This window comes from Ambystoma mexicanum, chromosome 6p, assembly GCF_040938575.1.
Source record: "Ambystoma mexicanum isolate Mex_15411 chromosome 6p, UKY_AmexF1_1, whole genome shotgun sequence".
NCBI classification, from domain to species: Eukaryota; Metazoa; Chordata; class Amphibia; order Caudata; family Ambystomatidae; genus Ambystoma; species Ambystoma mexicanum.
Genome location: NC_090935.1, coordinates 888,811,033 through 888,829,672, shown reverse-complemented (window position 1 = coordinate 888,829,672; position 18,640 = coordinate 888,811,033). Strand labels below are relative to the sequence as shown.

At 50.2% G+C, this 18,640-nt stretch overlaps 1 protein-coding gene across 2 annotated transcripts in view; it reads left to right on the top strand.

Annotated features, from left to right (window-relative positions):
• Window positions 1–17,701, top strand: part of REEP5 (receptor accessory protein 5) — a 264,547-nt gene extending 246,846 nt beyond the window's left edge. For both annotated transcript variants that reach the window (XM_069625504.1, XM_069625505.1), the window contains exon 5: window positions 15,096–17,701. In XM_069625504.1, coding sequence (XP_069481605.1) covers window positions 15,096–15,145 — 50 coding nt within the window. In that variant the 3' untranslated portion in view covers window positions 15,146–17,701. The remainder of the gene's footprint in view (window positions 1–15,095) is intronic.
• Window positions 17,702–18,640: the final 939 nt, after the last annotated feature.

Below are 18,640 nucleotides of genomic sequence, written 5' to 3'. Positions count from 1 at the left end.
TGCAGGAGTCCTCCCTGCATATCAACCTGCTAGAACTGAGAGCAGTGCGATGGGCTCTGAAATCTTTTCTTCCTCAACTGAGGGACTCGGTGGTGCGTGTCATGACGGACAACACCACTGCGATGTTCTACTTGAGGAAACAAGGAGGGACACGTTCCAGGTCCCTATCGACGGAAGCACAGAAAATCTGGCATTGGGCCCTGCAACACAACATGCAAATCTTAGCGTTCCACCTGCCAGGCGTGAGAAATGTGGAAGCCGATGCCCTCAGCAGAGAAATGAACGAAGTTCACGAATGGGTGCTGAACGACCAACAACTACAACAAGTATTCAAGAAATGGGGACATCCTTCCATAGAGTTGTTTGCGACAACAACAGGAAATGCCATCAGTACGCAAGCAGATGGCCTCAGCAAGGCTCTCTGGGGGATGCGTTCTCCTTCCCATGGACGAACAAATTCCTGTACGCATTCCCTCCATTTCCCCTTGTCCGGAGGATGTTGCAATGGATCCTCAGGTACCCATGTCGGGTAATTCTGGTGGCCCCGTACTGGGCCAGACAGGTGTGGTTTTCAGACCTGCTACACTTAGCGGTGGCGGAACCGATGAGATTCCAGAAGACCCCCGACCTTCTGTCTCGACAGGAGGGTGTCGTTTGGCATCACGACCCGGACAGCCTCAAGTTGACGGCCTGGCTCCTGACTTCGCCGAATTTGGTCGGCTAACGATTCCGGAGGACTGTCGGCGTATCCTGCAAGCAGCAAGAGCACCTTCCACAAACGCCTCATACGCGTACAAATGGAGAAGTGTCTGTCAATGGTGCGAGGATCAACCAGGTTTGGCCCCGCAATCGATTAAGCCGGAACAGCTCCTTCCATACTTGTTGTTCTTAGCTCAAAAGGGCCTGTCGGTTTCGTCAATAAAAGTACACCTGGCAGCCATTTCCAGGTTTACTCGTCAACGGCATTCGGCACCATTGTTCAGCGACCGCCTGATAAAGCACTTCCTTAAAGGCCTCTTTCGGATTTTCCCTCCAGAGAAGAAATTTCCACCGGAGTGGAGCCTCAATCTGGTCTTAACGTCTCTTATGAAGCCTCCTTTTGAGCCAATGTCATCATCGTCTCTAAAGTTTTTGTCGTGGAAATTGGCCTTCCTGGTGGCCATCACTTCAGCCCGACGTATTTCAGAAGTTCAGGCTCTAATGGTAGACCCACCATACTTACGATTTTTCAAGAACAAGGTAGTCCTAGCCACTAACCCACAGTTCATACCAAAAGCTCCTTCGGTGTTCCATAAACACTCCTCTATTGTGTTGCCTACGTTTTTTCCGGAGCCATGCTCGGGAGCGGAGCGCATGTTACACACATTGGATGTAAAAAGGGCTCTCAAGTTTTATCTTCATCGTACGCAACCGTTCAGAGAAACGAGACAGCTGTTCGTGGCCTATGGTTTGGGTGCTAGAGGAAAAGCCATTTCAAAGCAAGGACTGTCAAGATGGGTGTCATCTACCATTTCGTACTGCCATTCCAGGGCAGGGAAACCTCTTCTACGACGGCCAAGAGCTCATTCAACTAGAGCAGCGGCATCGTCGACGGCACTGTGGGCCGGAGTCCCTCTGGGGGACATCTGCATGGCGGCTACCTGGGCGGCTACACACACCTTTACCCGCCATTACTGCCTGTCGCAGCAACATGCCGAAGATACCCGGATGGGACAGGTGGTGCTCCGACACCTATTCCAATAAGGTAAGCCCCGGCTGAGGGGTTGCATCCTGTGGAATTTATGACTGTATGTGTTTCGTTTTCCTATGTTAATGATTTCTAATGTATACATGATCATAGGGAACGGGCTTTGCGAAGGAAGTATATGGGTTTGCATGCACGCCTCCTCTTTGGGGGTGGTACTGCTATGTAATCTATTCTAAGCGTGTGAATCCATGAAAGATCCAATGCTGGAGAAGGGAATAGTTTCTTACCTGTAACTCCATTTCTCCAGCATTGGTATCTTTCATGGATTCACATGCGCCCGTCTGCCTCCCCTGAACATGCAAACCGGTTCCCCCACTACTTTGGGGGCCGAAATCTGAGGGGGCGCGGGGGCGGGACCTGTATTTATATCATGACGTCCTGACGGCGCGGGCACGCATGATACAAAACGAGGTGGATAGGACGCATAAGCGTCGAAAAAGTTTTCCTACGGGAAAGGGTCTATATAATGTACCGGGGATTCCCAGCCTGACGACGGGGAATATTCTAAGCATGTGAATCCATGAAAGATACCAATGCTGGAGAAATGGAGTTACAGGTAAGAAACTATTCCCTTCTCTTGAGTTGGGCTGGTTCACAAGGTTTGGCATCCGGCTATGGCAGTTTTGCCTCCGAGTCTATCGCTGACTCGCTCTCAAGTCTGTTCGCTTCTGTAGTGTCCGTACATGTCGGCAGATGGGAGGTTTTGTTCCTCCAGGTTCAACTGGTCTGTGTTGTTCAGCGGGCCCCACCATGGCTTCGTCATGGTCACGCCACCAAGCGGGGCGGTCTCTGTGACTCGTCCCTGCAGTGGTTACTCCACTGCTCGATACCCCAGGCTTCCGGCGGCTGACTCTGCTGATCCACAGCACTCCGCTCCTTGGATGTACTTACGTTAGAGGTCCTCCCCTGTGTAAGGTTCTTTCTCCTTGATTCAAAGGTTGTTAGTTTGTTGTGCATCATCTGAAACGGGATATGTCTTTCCTCTTTGACTTAGTTTAGGCAAGATCTAGCATTACCTGAAACCAAAGAGGTTGAGGAAATGTCACTACTTGGTGGTTTCAGAAGAGAAGTATTCAAAACTGAAGTAAGTTTTTCCAATTCCCATGTAGGCAGATTCTCTGGACTGGGAGTCCTTGTACCCAAGAAGGAAGTCGCTCCAAGTGAGGTCCCACTTACCAAGACCCCAACAGAGTCCTGCTTAGCGGGCTCACCTCTGTAGTCTGATAGTGGGTGGCTCCTCCCTGCGGAGAAGGGACGAATACCCTAGATTCATCATAATGCATACAGAGTAAATGAAGCCTAGCTGTGAAGCCTCAATGGACCTTTTAAAACACTGCCAGTGTTTTGGGTAGACCTGCAAGTCTTGGTTCCCTGAAAAAGGTCAGTTGTGTGCAGCCTCGATCAACCTTAGTAAAAACACAAGTAGCCGACATAAGCCAGTAAGCAGCAGGGCACACGTTTTCAATAAGTACTGTAGAATAACTTTGGAGCACCCTACGGTAGGAATCTTGGCACTACTAGGAGGACAACACATGGAATTGCTTTTCAGGTGAGGCCTTCGATTAGTTACCTTGGCAAAGAGGTCAATGAACCAGTCGGAGGACTCTCGCAGTGACATATTAGAATGTGAACCGAACATTGACTTTGGTTTATTAACAATGTGTTCTCCAGCTGGTAACCAAGAAGGAGCATACAGAGTTGAGACAACAATTCAATAGGTCTTCTCTTCGGCACATGCAGCAAAGCATCATCAAAGAAGCCTCCCACATAAAACATTGACTGGTGTACCCAGTACAATCGTGCAGAGTAGTGATTTATGGTTGCTTTTACAGTATATAGTTGTGTTCAACAAAAGTTCATAATTCTGACTGTAGCCAGTGCCCTCTTGATGTGTTAATTGTTGTCCTACATATCTGATTAATTGTCCAGGGTAATTTGTGCATGCACTTGGAATTCGCTCCTGGGGAGGGGCGCTCATCCACCCATAAGGTGGTTGGAACAGCGGGAGAGAATACACTGTGCCGTCTTTCCCCAGGTGGCGCCATCAGAGAGCATCTCCCGTTGCCTCACTACTTCCCCAACTTGCCCCTATTGCTAAAAACAAACCTTACCCTTTACTAAACCTCCCTGCCCTACTTACCTGCTGGACTGGAACTTTCTGCTCCCGTTCCGGCACTACTCCTTCCTGGGGCAGCCGCCATAGAAATGGAAACACCTCGCAACTGGTGGCTCCCTGAACGTCCCCCCGGACCCCCCCCCCTGCTGACACTGGGGTGATTGCCATTCAAGGGTCAAGTTCATTAGCTGGTCTGATTTTGGTGCATGCATTATTGTAGGAAATGTTCAGTGTGGAGACATTTGTATGTGGTTTATTTGTGGGTGTTGTTAGTTAAGTTTTAAATCGGGGCTTCTGCTGGCTTTCAGACTTGAATCTGTTCTGTTCATTGTGGAATGCTGCAGGGGCTAGTTTGCGAATGAGTTGTCACTGTTCTATTGCAGGTTGGGAAATTTGCAGGTGATGATTGGTTAGTAGTGGGGGGTGAGAGGTGTTCAGGACACCGGATACTATCACGTGGGACACATGTGGAGCCGTTGGGATGTGTACGTGCTGCTTTGTTCAGTGGGTGCGTGTACCTTGGTGCCTTGATCTGCCCCTGCTCCACCAGGAAGTGCCTGCACGCAGGGGTGCCTCCAAGGGGTGGCCAGGGGGGGGCCATGGCCACCCTTATAAAAATGCTGGCCCCCCCCCATCGGCCACCCCATGAAAAAGCAAAAAAATACACTTTTTTTTCTTCCCCTCTGAACTGTGCATGGACAATAATCACATGTGCAGTTCAGTGTGAACACATTTTTTTGTTTGTTGCCGCAGCTCACCACCCGCGATGGACTGGATCAAGCCACGTATGATGGTGGCCCTACCCCCATTGATCGCACAATAAACACAGCCTGAGTGCACGCATTTCTGTTTTGGCTTGCACTTGCAGGCTTTGTTCACTTCCAGGCACTGAAAAGGAGGCCTGGGCTGCGGCGCTGAGGGATCGAGTGGTTGTCCTAGGCAAGCACTTCAGAGTTGAGGTATGTGGCACCAGGGGTGGTGCCAGGCATGGGCGTGGGACGGCTAAAGTCCCCCCCCTTCTGCAGCTGCCTATTTGCCATGCACAGGCCTGCTCGCTTGACCTCAAGCCGGCGCTCTCCACACCGCTTTATTTTCTCCTCACAAAACTGATTGTGGGGGAGGGAGGAGGCGTTAAAATGTAACAAGCCCATTATTATTAAATAGAACAATTGTGGAGGTGAGACGCCCCTGGAAGAAGAGAGTACCTGCTGGCTGCGAGATGCATGCTGGCCACCTTAGCAGGATAATCGGTGTCTCTTTCAGTGAGGCCATTCTCCTTGTACCCATCGTGAAGAGTACACCCTTTGTCAAAAACGTGTTGCTGCGGTGCCTGCCAATTGAAAGAGCAGCTCTTTAAATTGTATCTGGCCTACGTGGCCAGACCATGTCGTATGCGAACCCTGCCACGTCGTCATTTGCCAATCGGCAAAGAGCAGTGCTGCCATCATTGCTGCCTATCCAAAAACAGGGCCCCTCCTGTCACAGCCGTCCCCTGGACTAGAGGCCCATGTTCGGTGACCTTTACTTTCTACCCCCAAATACCTTTGCCCTTCTACCTGCCCATTCGACAGGTGGGAGGCATTTCACTGCCCTACTCTCCACACAAGACACATGATTGCTGCCCACCTTCACCCCACCCTTGACCGAGGCCAGCACTGCACTGCCCTGATCTCCCTACACAATTCTGCTCTCCTCACACACGCAATTTCTTTATACTTACACCTCCTTACGCAATCCCGACCATTCTGTCACCACCCAGAACAAATGAGCTCCTAGGCCTGTTGTGCACAGCTAGATTTGGTCCCTCTATATAGGACTTCTAGAAACATTTAAATTAAATAACTATCAACTTTCCCACTAACAGATGTGACTCCCCTCATTCTTGTGTGCACTTCAGAATGCTGCATTAAAATAGAAACGAGCACCCCTCTCTAATGCTTCAGAGGATGACAGTGTCCATATTACTTGCCAATATGCTTCAATACACCAAGTCCTTCCCTTCCTTGACATAGTCCTTACAACTTGCGGCACTTTCACCTCTCGAGTCACCTTATGTAAGCAAATAGCTTTCAAATAATACTTTATTTTAATTCAAATGCGGACTCCAAATAGCACTCCTCCCACTCCCAGAATGCTCTCTTTGGCTAGAAAGCTCCTAAGCATGTGCACAGGCTGGCAGCATTACTTGGCAGGGTAGCAGGAGGATTGAGAGTGACAAGAAAGAGTAGGATTTGGAGTAATGCGAATCCCCTGTGGACACTATAGCACCTTCCTCGCCCCAGTTGTAGATATATGAGGCTATAGCAAGCACCATTAAACACACACACTGAAAATGCTGCAACACATTTGCTGAAGACCAGATCCTTAATGAGCAATGCTTTCTGAGCTAAAATTAAGTCCAACAAAGTCTACAACATGAAATGTGTAATGCTTAATGAATGTTAAGGGACACATGCTTACATTGTGGTCCTGCAGATTTTGGGCACTGATACACACCTCCTTTCTGCCCATAAAGCTGCAATGCCACCCGAGTAATGAAATTGGATCACATTAAGTAGTAGAACTTTCTGGTGTCCTTAGTCCAACACAATCATTTGCTTTGCCCATCTGCCTTTGATAGTAGTTGCATGTTTCCAGCTCCATTTCCCTGGAACAAAAGCTACTAACAGTGTGCCAACAGAGCGAAAAGGAGCAACCCTGTATAAATAGATGGCCCTCCCTAGGTGCAACATATGAGGCAGCCCATCAGGGCAGTTTTACAGACTGAGAGTAGGGAGAATATGCTTCAGTGATATATGAAAGGGTGGCATTTCCTTAAGAACAAACCCAGGGTAGAAGCAATTTCAGATGAGGCTCAGAGGAAAGAAGTGCCCCCCAATTTCCCTAAGCAGTGAGTTGAAGTAATAGCCACTAAATAAATAGTGCCATAAATGACAAAAGCTGCAGGTGCACCTTTTGCAGAAGGGTCTAGTCGGGAGACTCACACTCTAAGTGCATGGCATGTTTTTGGGCAATGGAAAGCCTACTTGAGTGTTTGTATGTGATGGTGGGGTTGGAGTGGGGATGGGTGGGGGAGAATACTACAGTGGGGCTGGCCTAGCAGGGTCTTACTGTGGCATGGAATGTTGTACTCGCATTAAGGTCAAAGGCAACATGAGTGTTCTTACATTGGGAGCACATGCTTCCTTATCTTGACTTGGGTCTTTATTATTTTACTGGTGTTTAAGGTCAAAGGCAACATACATATTGTTACATGGGGGAATATAACATGATGTGTGCAACATAAATGTTCTTATATGGGGGGATTTGTGTGATGATATGCTATTTATATAGCGCTTTCACCAAAAGCGATTTTCAGAGAACATATTTACATCAAATGTATCACCCAGCCGAAGTTTGCACTCATTTAATGAGCTTTATTTATTTCTTGCATTTATTGACATTGCGCAAACCCATACGTATCACGGCGGTGGTACAACTTGGTGAGCAGGGAAAACAGTACAGTACAGAGTAAGAGAGGTAACAAGTTGCAAAAGCAACATAATAGTATGAGGTCCATATAGGAGGGTATAGATCACAGAGATCACATTGAAGTATGAAAGACAGAGTTGGCCTTGCCTGGATTTGAACCTGCAAATCACACTAGGATTACAAAAGCATGCGCTCAGCCCGGTGAGCTATTTTACCGGCTTGCCAGCAAGAGCATGTTTTCTTTGTGGCATTGCAGTGTATTACTGGTGTTAAGGCCAAAAGCAACATACGTATTCTAACATTGGGGTGGGGGCATTCGTGCTGCCTGCAAGGCTATATGTTTTTTTACTGTGGCATGACATTTTTTATTGCCGTTAGGGAGCAAATACAACATGATGAGTGTTATTATATGTGGAGTGGGGGATTTTTGTAGCCAGCAAGGATATATTTTCTTAATGTGGCATGGCTCTTTTTTCACTGGCATTAAGGCAAAGCCAACAGGAGTATGTTCTTACATGGGGATTCTGGCGCGTATTGGGAGAGCTAGCATAAACATGCTTTGTTATAGTATCGTTACTGGCATTATGGACAAAGCAAACATGATTATTGTCATATATGGAAATATTGGCATATATAGGTGCACCAGAAAGGACATGTGTGAGCACAATCAATATGAAAATGCTTTTTTACACTTGCAGAGTACTGGCATATAGCGGACAAAGGCATTATGAAAATGTGTTTGAAAATGCTCCGGTGCATTGTTGGTGGCTTGGAATCTAACATACTTTTCATGTCTTACCCTACAAAATCGATTGTAAACTGGGTGGTTTTTACCTAATTTATCACAAAGTGTACTGTAAAATGCACTATATTCTCCAGCATGGGGTCTGGCATGGATTCACATGCTCATGAATATTCCCCGTCGTCAGGCTGGGAATCCTCGGTAAAGAAAAAACCAGTATCAGTTTCGTTTCTGATCTGTCTTTCGTAGTAATAACCAATCACTGGTCTCTGCGTCATACTGACCACAGCCAATGACTGCCCTCTACCTAAGCACCGCCTCTGGCAGCCATCTTCAGATTTTTACTGCACGTTCATGTGTTGGGATCCTCGTGCTATTGCTCTCGAGCGTTAGTGCTAATTTTTCGCGCTTTTTCACAAAAACTTCGATTCTTTCGGTCAAAAGAGCCTCAAGCTCCACCGATCCTACATCCGATCAACGGGGACCCGTGTCGGATTCATCTGTGCCCCTCAAGGGTGAAGATTCGTCGAGCTACACTTCGGAGGACTCCAGAAGCTTCTCAGGCCCGGTCTCGGAGATGGCCCAGGAGAAGGGAAGCTCGACGCCCGGAAAGCTGTTCAGGGCCTGCCCTGGATGCCAGCTGCAGAACGTCTTCAAGGAGGACGAACACTCTTTCTGCCTTTACTGCCTTCATGGGGACAAGACGCACGTGGAGAAGGACTGTGCGTTTTGCGGCAACATGTCGGAACGGACCATGAAGGACCGCCATCAACGTCTCGCCAGCTGGCTGGAGGGTAAGAGCCCGTCTGGCGAGAAGAAGAGGAAATCTGAGCGGTCTTCTAAGACCTTTGAGGGCGCCCCGGCGACGGGGGCCCAACATAAGGCCAAGCACCGCGAGTCCGCTGGCACCGGGAGCGCCGAACGGTCGGGCTCTACGGGCGCCAGGCAGGGCGCACCCTCCCCGGCACCATCAACCACGAGCCAACGCTCTGGGTCGGGTAAGAGGAAGGCCGAGCACCCGGCGAAGCTCCTGGAGAGACCCCGGTCGAGCTCTAAGGCAGAGGAGGAGCGTGGCAGTGCCCCCTCCCTCAAGGATAAGGCGGTGAGCGCACCTAAGGTGGTGAAGGCCTTGATCCATTCGACCAAGCCCTCTATCGAAACGGTCGCGGCGGCCCTGGCCCAGCCTGTGGAGGCTGCACCAGTGGTGGCGGCCTCGGGGCCCAGAATCTCCCTGCCTCCTCGGAGGGAGTCTTCTTTCGTGCCCATCGATAGGACCCCCGTGAAACCCTCCGTGGGGAAGAAGGGGGGGCAGGGCGTCGTCGTAGATTCGGCCTCAACCTCAGAAGAGGAACTGATCGAGGTCTTAAGCCACGGCCTAGGCGTAGAACAAGACCAGCCCGTCGGAATGGGCCCCGACGCAGGTGACGACGACGACATCGTCGAGGATACCGACGGGGCCCCTGCTCGCCCGTCGGATTCCCCTCTGCCAGCGCCGCAAGACAACTCAGCGGCCATTTTGTTGGCTATACAGTCCTTATGCTCCGAGATAAGGACGAGACTACCGTTACTGACGGAGGAACCTCTCCCGTCGGGGGATCCAGAACCGGGACCTTCTGGTGTTCCCCCTACCAAGAAAAGAAGGATTCATCCACCGCCTCCTTTTCAACCGTCGCGCCCCGTCCAGCCCTCCTCCCCGTCCACCCGAGGGGATGATACGGGGACTGACACGGCAGCGACGGGTACGGACGACGAGGCATACGACGAGGATTTTCCGTCGTCGCCTCCCACCAGGGCTTCTCCGCCCGACGAGATTGGATCGTTCCACTCAATGATCGCCAGGGCATCCGAGCTTTTCCAACTCTGCCCTGAGGAGAAGAAAAAGGAAGGCTTCCTTTACCAACGGCGCGAGACCAAGAGGAAGACGGTCCTCGCAGTGCCTCTGTTGGACGACATTTGGGATGAGGGCCTTTCCCTCCTCAAGAACCCTTCCACGACGCCAGCGAGAAGAGACCGGTACGAGAAAAAGTACCGGGTCCCGGACTCGGCCCCCCTATGCCTCCGGGCGCAGCCTACCCCGGACTCCGTCGTCTCCGCGGCAGCCAGGAAGAAAGCGGGGGGGGGGTGCGGCCTCCACGTCGACTTCCCCGCCGGACGGCGAGGGAAAGAAATTGGATGCCATGGGACGCAGAGTCATCTCGTCGGCGGCGACGACGATTAAAGCGGCCAACGCCTTGGCTATCGTGGCCCGCTACGACAGGGAACTCTGGTACAAGATAGCTCCCCTGCTGGATTTTCTGCCGGACGACAAGAGGGCGGAGGCCCTTGAGATCCTGCAGGAAGGTGAGGTGGCCTCGGACCACGCCATCACCGTGGCGACGGACATCGCCGACACTGGGTTCCGCCAGATGGGCAACGGCGTTTGCCTTCGACGTCGCGGATGGCTCAAGGCTACGGACTTTCGGCAGGACGTCCAGACCAGGGTCCTGGACATGCCCTTCGACGGGAACAACCTGTTTGGGAAGACAGTGGACGATTCCCTTCAGGCCATCAAGGCGGATACTGAGACGGCCCGGGCCCTTGGAGTACTGCAGCAACGGCGGACGCCCTTTCGGAGCGGCGGAGGCAAGGGCGCCTCCAAAGGTTCCGGCGGCGGTTTCGCTTCCTACCGTCAAGCGGCCCGCTCGTCATCGCAAGAGGCCTACAGAGGACGAGGCAAGTCTGGCGGACCCCGCCGTCGTCGCCAAGGAGGCCAAGGCGGCAAGGCCGCGTCCAAGCAGGATTGAACCGGCCGTGGGGTCGGGCCCCCACCGAAGCACCCCGGTGGGAGGCCGGCTGGCGGGCTTCGTCAGCGTGTGGGAGTCCATCTCCACCGACCGTTGGGTGCTGGACGCCCTGGCCCGGGGCCACGCGCTCGAGTTTCAAAGAAGGTGCCCGCGCGTCCCCCCCGTGGCCAGGAAAGAACTTCACGTCCCTCAACTTCTCCTGGAGGTAAAGGCGATGCTCAGAAAGGGCGCCATCGAACGCGTCCCAAAGAGGCTTCGGGGCTCCGGAGTCTACTCGCGTTACTTCCTCGTGAAGAAGAAGACGGGAGGATGGCGCCCCATCCTGGACCTGCGACGCCTGAACAAGTTCATCAAGGCGCAGAAGTTCCGGATGGTCACCCTCCAGCACGTCCTGGGTCAGCTGGAGGGAGGAGACTTCCTATCGTCGTTGGATTTGGAGGATGCCTACTTCCACATTCCCATCCTAAAGGGGCACCGAAAATTCCTCAGATTCGTGGTCCAAGGGCGTCATTACCAGTTCAAAGCCCTTCCCTTCGGACTGCGGTCGGCACCCAGGGTTTTCACCAAGTGCCTCGCACCGGTGGCGGCGCAGCTGCGCCGCGAGGGGATTCACGTCTACCCCTACCTGGACGACTGGCTCATCCGCGCCAAGACGAGGGAGCTCGCCGTGGTCCACACGGCAAGGACCGTCCAACTCCTCACGGACCTGGGATTCTCCGTGAACTACGCCAAATCCCACCTGGTGCCCGCGCAAGTCGCACTGTTTCTGGGAGCGAGGCTCGACACAGTGTCCCTTCTGGCCTCCCCGTCGGAGGAGAGGACCAGGACCATCCTGGGCAAGGTGCAACGGATGTTGGTGGCCGACGCGGCCAAGGTGAGGTCCATCAAGTCCCTCCTCGGGATGATGTCTTCCTGCATCTACCTCATTCCCATGTGCAGGCTCCGGATGCGCCCGTTGCAAGAGTTCCTGGATGCGCGCTGGATCCAGACGACAGGCAGCTTCGAGGAAAGGATCAAGCTCGACGAGAGTTTCCGACGAGCGATACGGTGGTGGGGCACCCGCGCGCATCTGACGGCGGGCATGGACTTCCAGACCCCAGCCCACCAGGTGACTGTGACCACGGATGCCTCCCTAGAAGGGTGGGGAGCGCACACCGAAAATCTGCACGCAAGGGGACTCTGGCTCCCGACGGAGAAGTCCCTGCATATCAACGTCCTGGAGCTCCGTGCAGTGTTTTGGGCCCTCAGGTCCTTCCTTCCGTCCCTCAAGGGCAAGGTGGTGAGGATCTTCACCGACAACACCACCACCATGTTTTACATCAGGAAACAGGGCGGAACCAGGTCCCCAGCGCTGTCCAAGGAGGCGCAGGACCTGTGGCATTGGGCCGTCGCCCAAGGGATTCTTCTGGTGCCGTTTCATCTGGCAGGGATAAAAAACACCATCGCCGACTCACTCAGCAGGGAGCTGCGCTCGTGCCACGAGTGGGAACTACGGCAGGATCTGGTGGATCGCCTCTTCCGACGGTGGGGCACACCCCAGATCGACCTGTTCGCGACGGCGACGAACACCAAGTGCCGGAGGTTCGCCAGCAGGTTTCCCCAGACGAGGAGCATGGGCGATGCTTTCTCGTTCCCCTGGGAGGGCCTGTTCCTCTACGCGTTCCCTCCCTTGCCTCTGCTAATCCGGCTCGTCAACCAGCTCAAGAGGTCACGGTGCAGGATGATCCTCGTCGCACCTGCGTGGCCGAGGCAGATCTGGTTCCCGGACCTTCTGGACTTGTCGGCGTCCCCGCCAATCAAGCTGCCGGCGGACGCGGATCTACTCTCCAGGGAAGGAGGCGCCATCCTCCACCACGACCCGAAGTCGCTGAACTTGCAGGCCTGGCTCCTGCAGCGCTAGAGTTTGGAGGATACGACATACCGGCCGATTGCAGAGAGGTTCTTGCAAAGGCCAGGGCGTCCTCGACTCTTAAATGCTACGGACACAAATGGAAGAGGTTTTCTGTCTGGTGCCACGCACAGAAGATTAACCCTCTACGGATTACGGCTCCCCAAGTGCTGCCGTACCTGCTGACGCTGGCCAAAGCTGGTCTGGCACACGCGTCCATCAAGATTCATCTTGCTGCGATCTCCCGATACACCAGAACCACGGGCCGGACGTCCTTGTGGTCTCATCGTCTGGTGAAAGAGTTCATGAAGGGACTGTTCAGATCGTTCCCGCCGGTGAAGGCTCCGGCCCCGGCGTGGGAGCTCAACGTGGTGCTGACCAAACTCATGGGACCTCCGTTCGAGCCTCTGCACTCGGCCCCGTTGAAGTTTCTATCGTGGAAAACAGCTTTTCTCGTGGCCATCACCTCCGCACGACGAGTGGGAGAGATCCAGGCCCTTTCCTGCAAGGCCCCGTACTTGACTTTCCACGACACGAGGGTAGTGCTCAGGACGCACCCCTCCTTCATGCCCAAGGTACCGTAGGACTTTCATCTCAACGAACCCTTGGTGTTACCTGTGTTCTTCCCGTCGCCTTCGTCGCCGGCTGAGAGGACTTTGCACTCGCTGGATGTAGCTAGAGCGCTGAAGTTCTACGTGGACCGCACGAAAGGTTTTCGGAAGACGTCACAACTCTTTGTGAACTTTGGACCTGTCAATCAGGGGAAGGCTCTCTCGAAGGCTTCCATCTCCAGATGGCTCTCCGGCTGTATCATGTACTGTCACCGGTTGGCAAACCGACCGCTGCCTGGCCGTCCGAGAGCCCATTCCACCAGAGCGATCGCAGCTACCACGGCGTTCCTATCTGGTGTGCCCCTGCTGGACATATGCAGGGCTGCTACGTGGAGGTCGACGCACACCTTCACGAAATTCTACTGCGTCGACCGGGATTCCAGGGAGGAGTCCAGGGTCGGCCAAGCAGTGCTGCGCAACCTGTTCGCCTGAGGTGAGCCTGGTGAGGAGGTAAGATGCTTAATGTTGAGTTGATGTGATGCTTAATGTTGAGCCTTTGCCACCTCCCGTGGTTGTGCATGTGTGTACTGCTATGTATTCTTTATTCATGAGCATGTGAATCCATGCCAGACCCCATGCTGGAGAAGGAACAAGTTACTTACCTGTAACTGTTGTTCTCCAGCATGGGTCTGGCATGGATTCACATGCGAACCCTCCCGCCTACCCCTCTGCGGCTCTTCACTTGGTCATACTGCCACTTCACGTGCTTCCAAATCTGAAGATGGCTGCCAGAGGCGGTGCTTAGGTAGAGGGCAGTCATTGGCTGTGGTCAGTATGACGCAGAGACCAGTGATTGGTTATTACTACGAAAGACAGATCAGAAACGAAACTGATACTGGTTTTTTCTTTACCGAGGATTCCCAGCCTGACGACGGGGAATATTCATGAGCATGTGAATCCATGCCAGACCCATGCTGGAGAACAACAGTTACAGGTAAGTAACTTGTTCCTTTTAACACATTATTTAAAACCTTTTCTCAAGGGGACAACCCCCTTTGATTGGTTCGCCCTCCCTCAATACTCTGTCACTCCTATGTATTTGGCTGGGGGCAGAACAAGTGCCCTTTCTTCTGCAGGCTCTTCTTAATGTGGGCCCTACTACATTAGCTCCAGGCCCCACTTGTTACAGAATAACGGCTACGCCTCTGGTGAGTTGGGGTGAAAGATGGATCTAATGGGCCAAAGGAAGGCGTGATATCTACTCAGCCTACTGGGCTTGCAAAGCGGATGTTAGGACGAGGGTGGTTCAGTAGCCCAATAGGTTTAATGACCGGGCTCACTAAAAGTTTTCAAAACTGCCATCCAGCCCCGCCAAAATGTTGAGGCTGGATCCGCCCCTGTTTGGCACCCTGTGTGCCACCCCAAGATTTCCTGTGGCCTCATCAGGCCACCCCTATGAAAAATTTCTGGAGGCGCCACTGCCTGCACGATGGGTCTCTGGCAGAGAGAAGCACGTTTTTGTTTGTACCATTGTCCGTAGCACAGACTTGGTGTGAGGCTGTCCCTAAATGAGTCTCTTGTGCCCTTTCCAACTGCAAGGGAGGTACTATTCCCTTTTTTCTTGTGGTGCAGTAGGATGTTTATCAATTCCTAGGCCATTGTTAACTTTTCAAGCTGAAACCCGTTTATTAGTGTGCATGTTCTTCTAATAAGAAAATGGTACTAAAGCACTTTTGTCTGGATTAAGTAAATAACTTTCTTTTTTTTTTTTTCTTTTTTTTTCTTTTTTTTCCTCAGCTAAGCGAGCCACAGTTCACTTGTTGGGTGATGAGAAAAAGAGTACCTAAAAGGCTGCCTGACCCGAAGATGCATCCCTCTTTCCACAATCATGTTTTTGGGGGGACTGTGATATTATCATTTTAATAATGTTGCCTTGGAAAGTTTTGATATAAAACAGGAATGTGTTACAGTAGTTGTGCTTACTTTTTTGATGTTGTGGATAGGAAGTAAGCATTTTTATTTAAATACAATTCAGCGAGAGCAGTGAACAATGTATTTAAACATTATAGAGAAGGCCTTGTTATTGTCTCGCCCTGCACTCAAACTCCAATAAAATTGTATATCCTACAAGCTTTGCACTTACTGTTTATTTATAATCCTGCAAATGTGGTAGGCGAGTACTTCAGAATTGTGCCTATGGTCCATATCATTAGGTCATTGTGTGAAAGAAACATGACCATAGAAGTTTTTCATTTTACACAGTTTGTTGTGCCATGTCTAGAATAAAAAACAGTGCATTGTTATGTCTTAAAAGAATCTAGTCTTTCAATTGTGGGTAACTACAGCATAAGACCTCTTCTTTAGTAGGAATCGCTCTATTTGGACTCTTAACATTAGCCCAGGGCCCCATTTTATAGATTGCATCACTCAGAAAAGGTCTTGGCTGACTGATGCAGCAGCATTTTTGTTTCTAGGGAGAAATTGTTGTATAGATTGGTTAATTAATTTTTCTCTGCCTGTTGTCCTTTGTAGCCATGTGCCCCTCCAATGATATCCTTTTCAACATTGGGATGGGATGTCACACTTTTCTTATGATATTTATGGTGATTTATCAAGTCACACCTCATTTGGGAGCAAAACACACACCTCTCCTGTGCACAGTACTTGTGATAGTCTCCAATAGTAAATATAACATTTGTTAAAGATGGTCAGTGAATCCTTTACTGATAGTTTTGGATGCCCATATTATGGTGCCCCAGGCTTATGGTCTCCTTTCCTTTAAGGGACTGCATGAAATCAGTATTCACGTTTGTATAATCGTTCTTTTCACCAAGCTTCATTCTGAAAATGGAAAACTGAGCAGTAATATCGTCCTTTAGAACTGGAGAGCCGATTGCACATTAGTACATTGCTAAATGCAGCATCTGAGGGCCTTTCTGATGGATGCATGATTGAGGCTGACCCATAACACATTGCACAGAGTGTATTTTAACATGGCCATTAATCTTGAAATCAATGACCTAAGAAGATGATCTAATCGAAAATTCGAATTTGTAAGGTTGAGTGCATGAAAACGCTCTGCGAAAGTGCATACTATACTGTTTTTAGTGAAGGTATGCAAACAGGTTATCAGTTTAGGACAATGTAGTTGGTGTTTGGCAGCCAAAACCATCCCTACTGGGGTCCAGAAAGTGAGTCCTTGTTACCGAGACTATCCATTTTCTTTTCTTTCCTTAATTTTTTCATACAGCCTCTGAGGTTTTCGCAGCACCCGAAAGCACTGCTTCCTTTTGCCAGCCTTCACACTCATCCTTGGCTTAGAATGTGCCTTTACGACTCAGTGTGATAATTTGGCTTTGAAGTAGCATCTCATCCTGGTGCTCTAGGAACATCCCGTTTAATGTGGCCATTGTATTTATGACCACATACCTCTACCATGTCTCCTGGCTGCCTTCAAAATTGTATGGTGCTTCTAGTTGTCGTGGGCCATTGTGAGTCTGCTGCAGAATGCCATTAGGTGTGACCAATACAATTTTGCATCCTTGTTCCACTCTTCTGTTATCAACCAAAAAGACCTAATCTATTATTGGTGGACATTTATCGTTTGCTCATGTTGGAGAGACCTTTCAAGTGGAACGTGTGTGTACCATTTACGCCGAGGTTGGTGTCACTGGGACACGGCAGAATCCCCAAACATAATTCCCTTGTTCACGCTGCTCTGGGGTTCTCTTGTTTAGAACAGAACTCGTTTTGAAATTGTGAAGCATTTTAAGCTGGTATAAAAGACATACACAGTGCTAAAGAATGGGTTCTTTATACAATTGTTGGAAATGTAGGTTATTAGATGCTGATCTGCTGCACTATGGATGCAACAATTCACATGCAGTGAGTATAAAACGATTTAAATGCTATGTATCGACAGCCTTTGAGTTTACTTCTAAATCGGGGTATAAATTGGCATTTACTGCTGGTGCAAAAAGTGTTCCATCAGACGTTTAGTCTAAATATTGGTGCCAAAGGTAAAGGATACAACATTGTTGTTAGGCAGAAGAACGGGAAATGGAAAAAAAACTGCTGACCGAGAAATGGCTGGGACTCCGTTCAAAGCAACATAGTATGTCTGATGTAAAATAGAGCTAGCCACTGTTTCATTTTTGTGTTAACATTTGGCTCTTGATTATTCATGTTGTGGTTTCCCCCCTGACTGCTAATGTCTTTGTTTAACTAATAAGCTTACTCAACACTCTGAAATGGAAATGAAGACTGTACTTTGTGTAAAATGTTTTGTCCCAAGATAAAAACAATCAATCTCGATGTGCGTATGTAATTATACAACTTGTATTATTTTACAAACACAATAAAAGGAAAAAATTGGTCAAATTAAATGTAAATCTACTATCAAAGTGATTGTTTTTCTTTACATGCCTGCAAAATACTACTTTATTGTGTAAGCGTGGAATGGGTGAATTCCTTTTTAATACATGTGGGGCAGCCGCCATAGAAATGGAAACACCTCGCAACCGGCAAAGACCCCTCCCCACCCCCCCACCACGCCCCCTCCCCGACACGGGGGTGACTGCCATTCAAGGGTCAAGTTCATTAGCTGGTCTGATTTTGCTGCATGCACTTTTTAGGAAATGTTCAGTGTGGAGACATTTGTATGTTGTTTATTTGTGGGTGTTATTGGTTATGTTTTTAAATCGGGGCTTCTGCTGGCCCCTGATACTGATGCACCAAGCTTAAAGCATAGCATAAACCTATTCTTAGGTCTCTGCTGACCGCCTACCCTTTGGGGTACCATCTCCACAGCCTGTGCAACAGAAACTACTAATGGTCGATTACCCTCTTGCTGCATCAGTACCCTCCCCTCTTAAAAAGGGAACAGTAAAAATCTTAAGATGTTTGTTTTTGCATTAGCCTGCGCCGTACCCAGACAGAATTGTGAATGCTAGCAAGTACCACTCTTAGAATTGTGAACATTAGCCTGCGTCACATCTAGACAGGATTGTAAATGTCCGCCAGCGCCACATGTAGATGTAATAGCGAATATTAGCCATTGCCACATATAAACTGCATTGGGAATATCACCAATCTCACATATAGGTAGAATTGTGAATGCTAGCTTCTCCAGCATGGGGTCTGGCATGGATTCACATGCTCATGAATATTCCCCGTCAGGCTGGGAATCCTCGGTAAAGAAGAAATCAGTATCAGTTTTGTTTCTGATCTGTTTTTCTTAGTAGTAACCAATCACTGATCTCTGGGTCATACTGCCCCCAGCCAATGACTGCCCTCTCCCTAAGCCCCTCCCCTGGCAGCCATCCTCAGATTTTTACCGCACG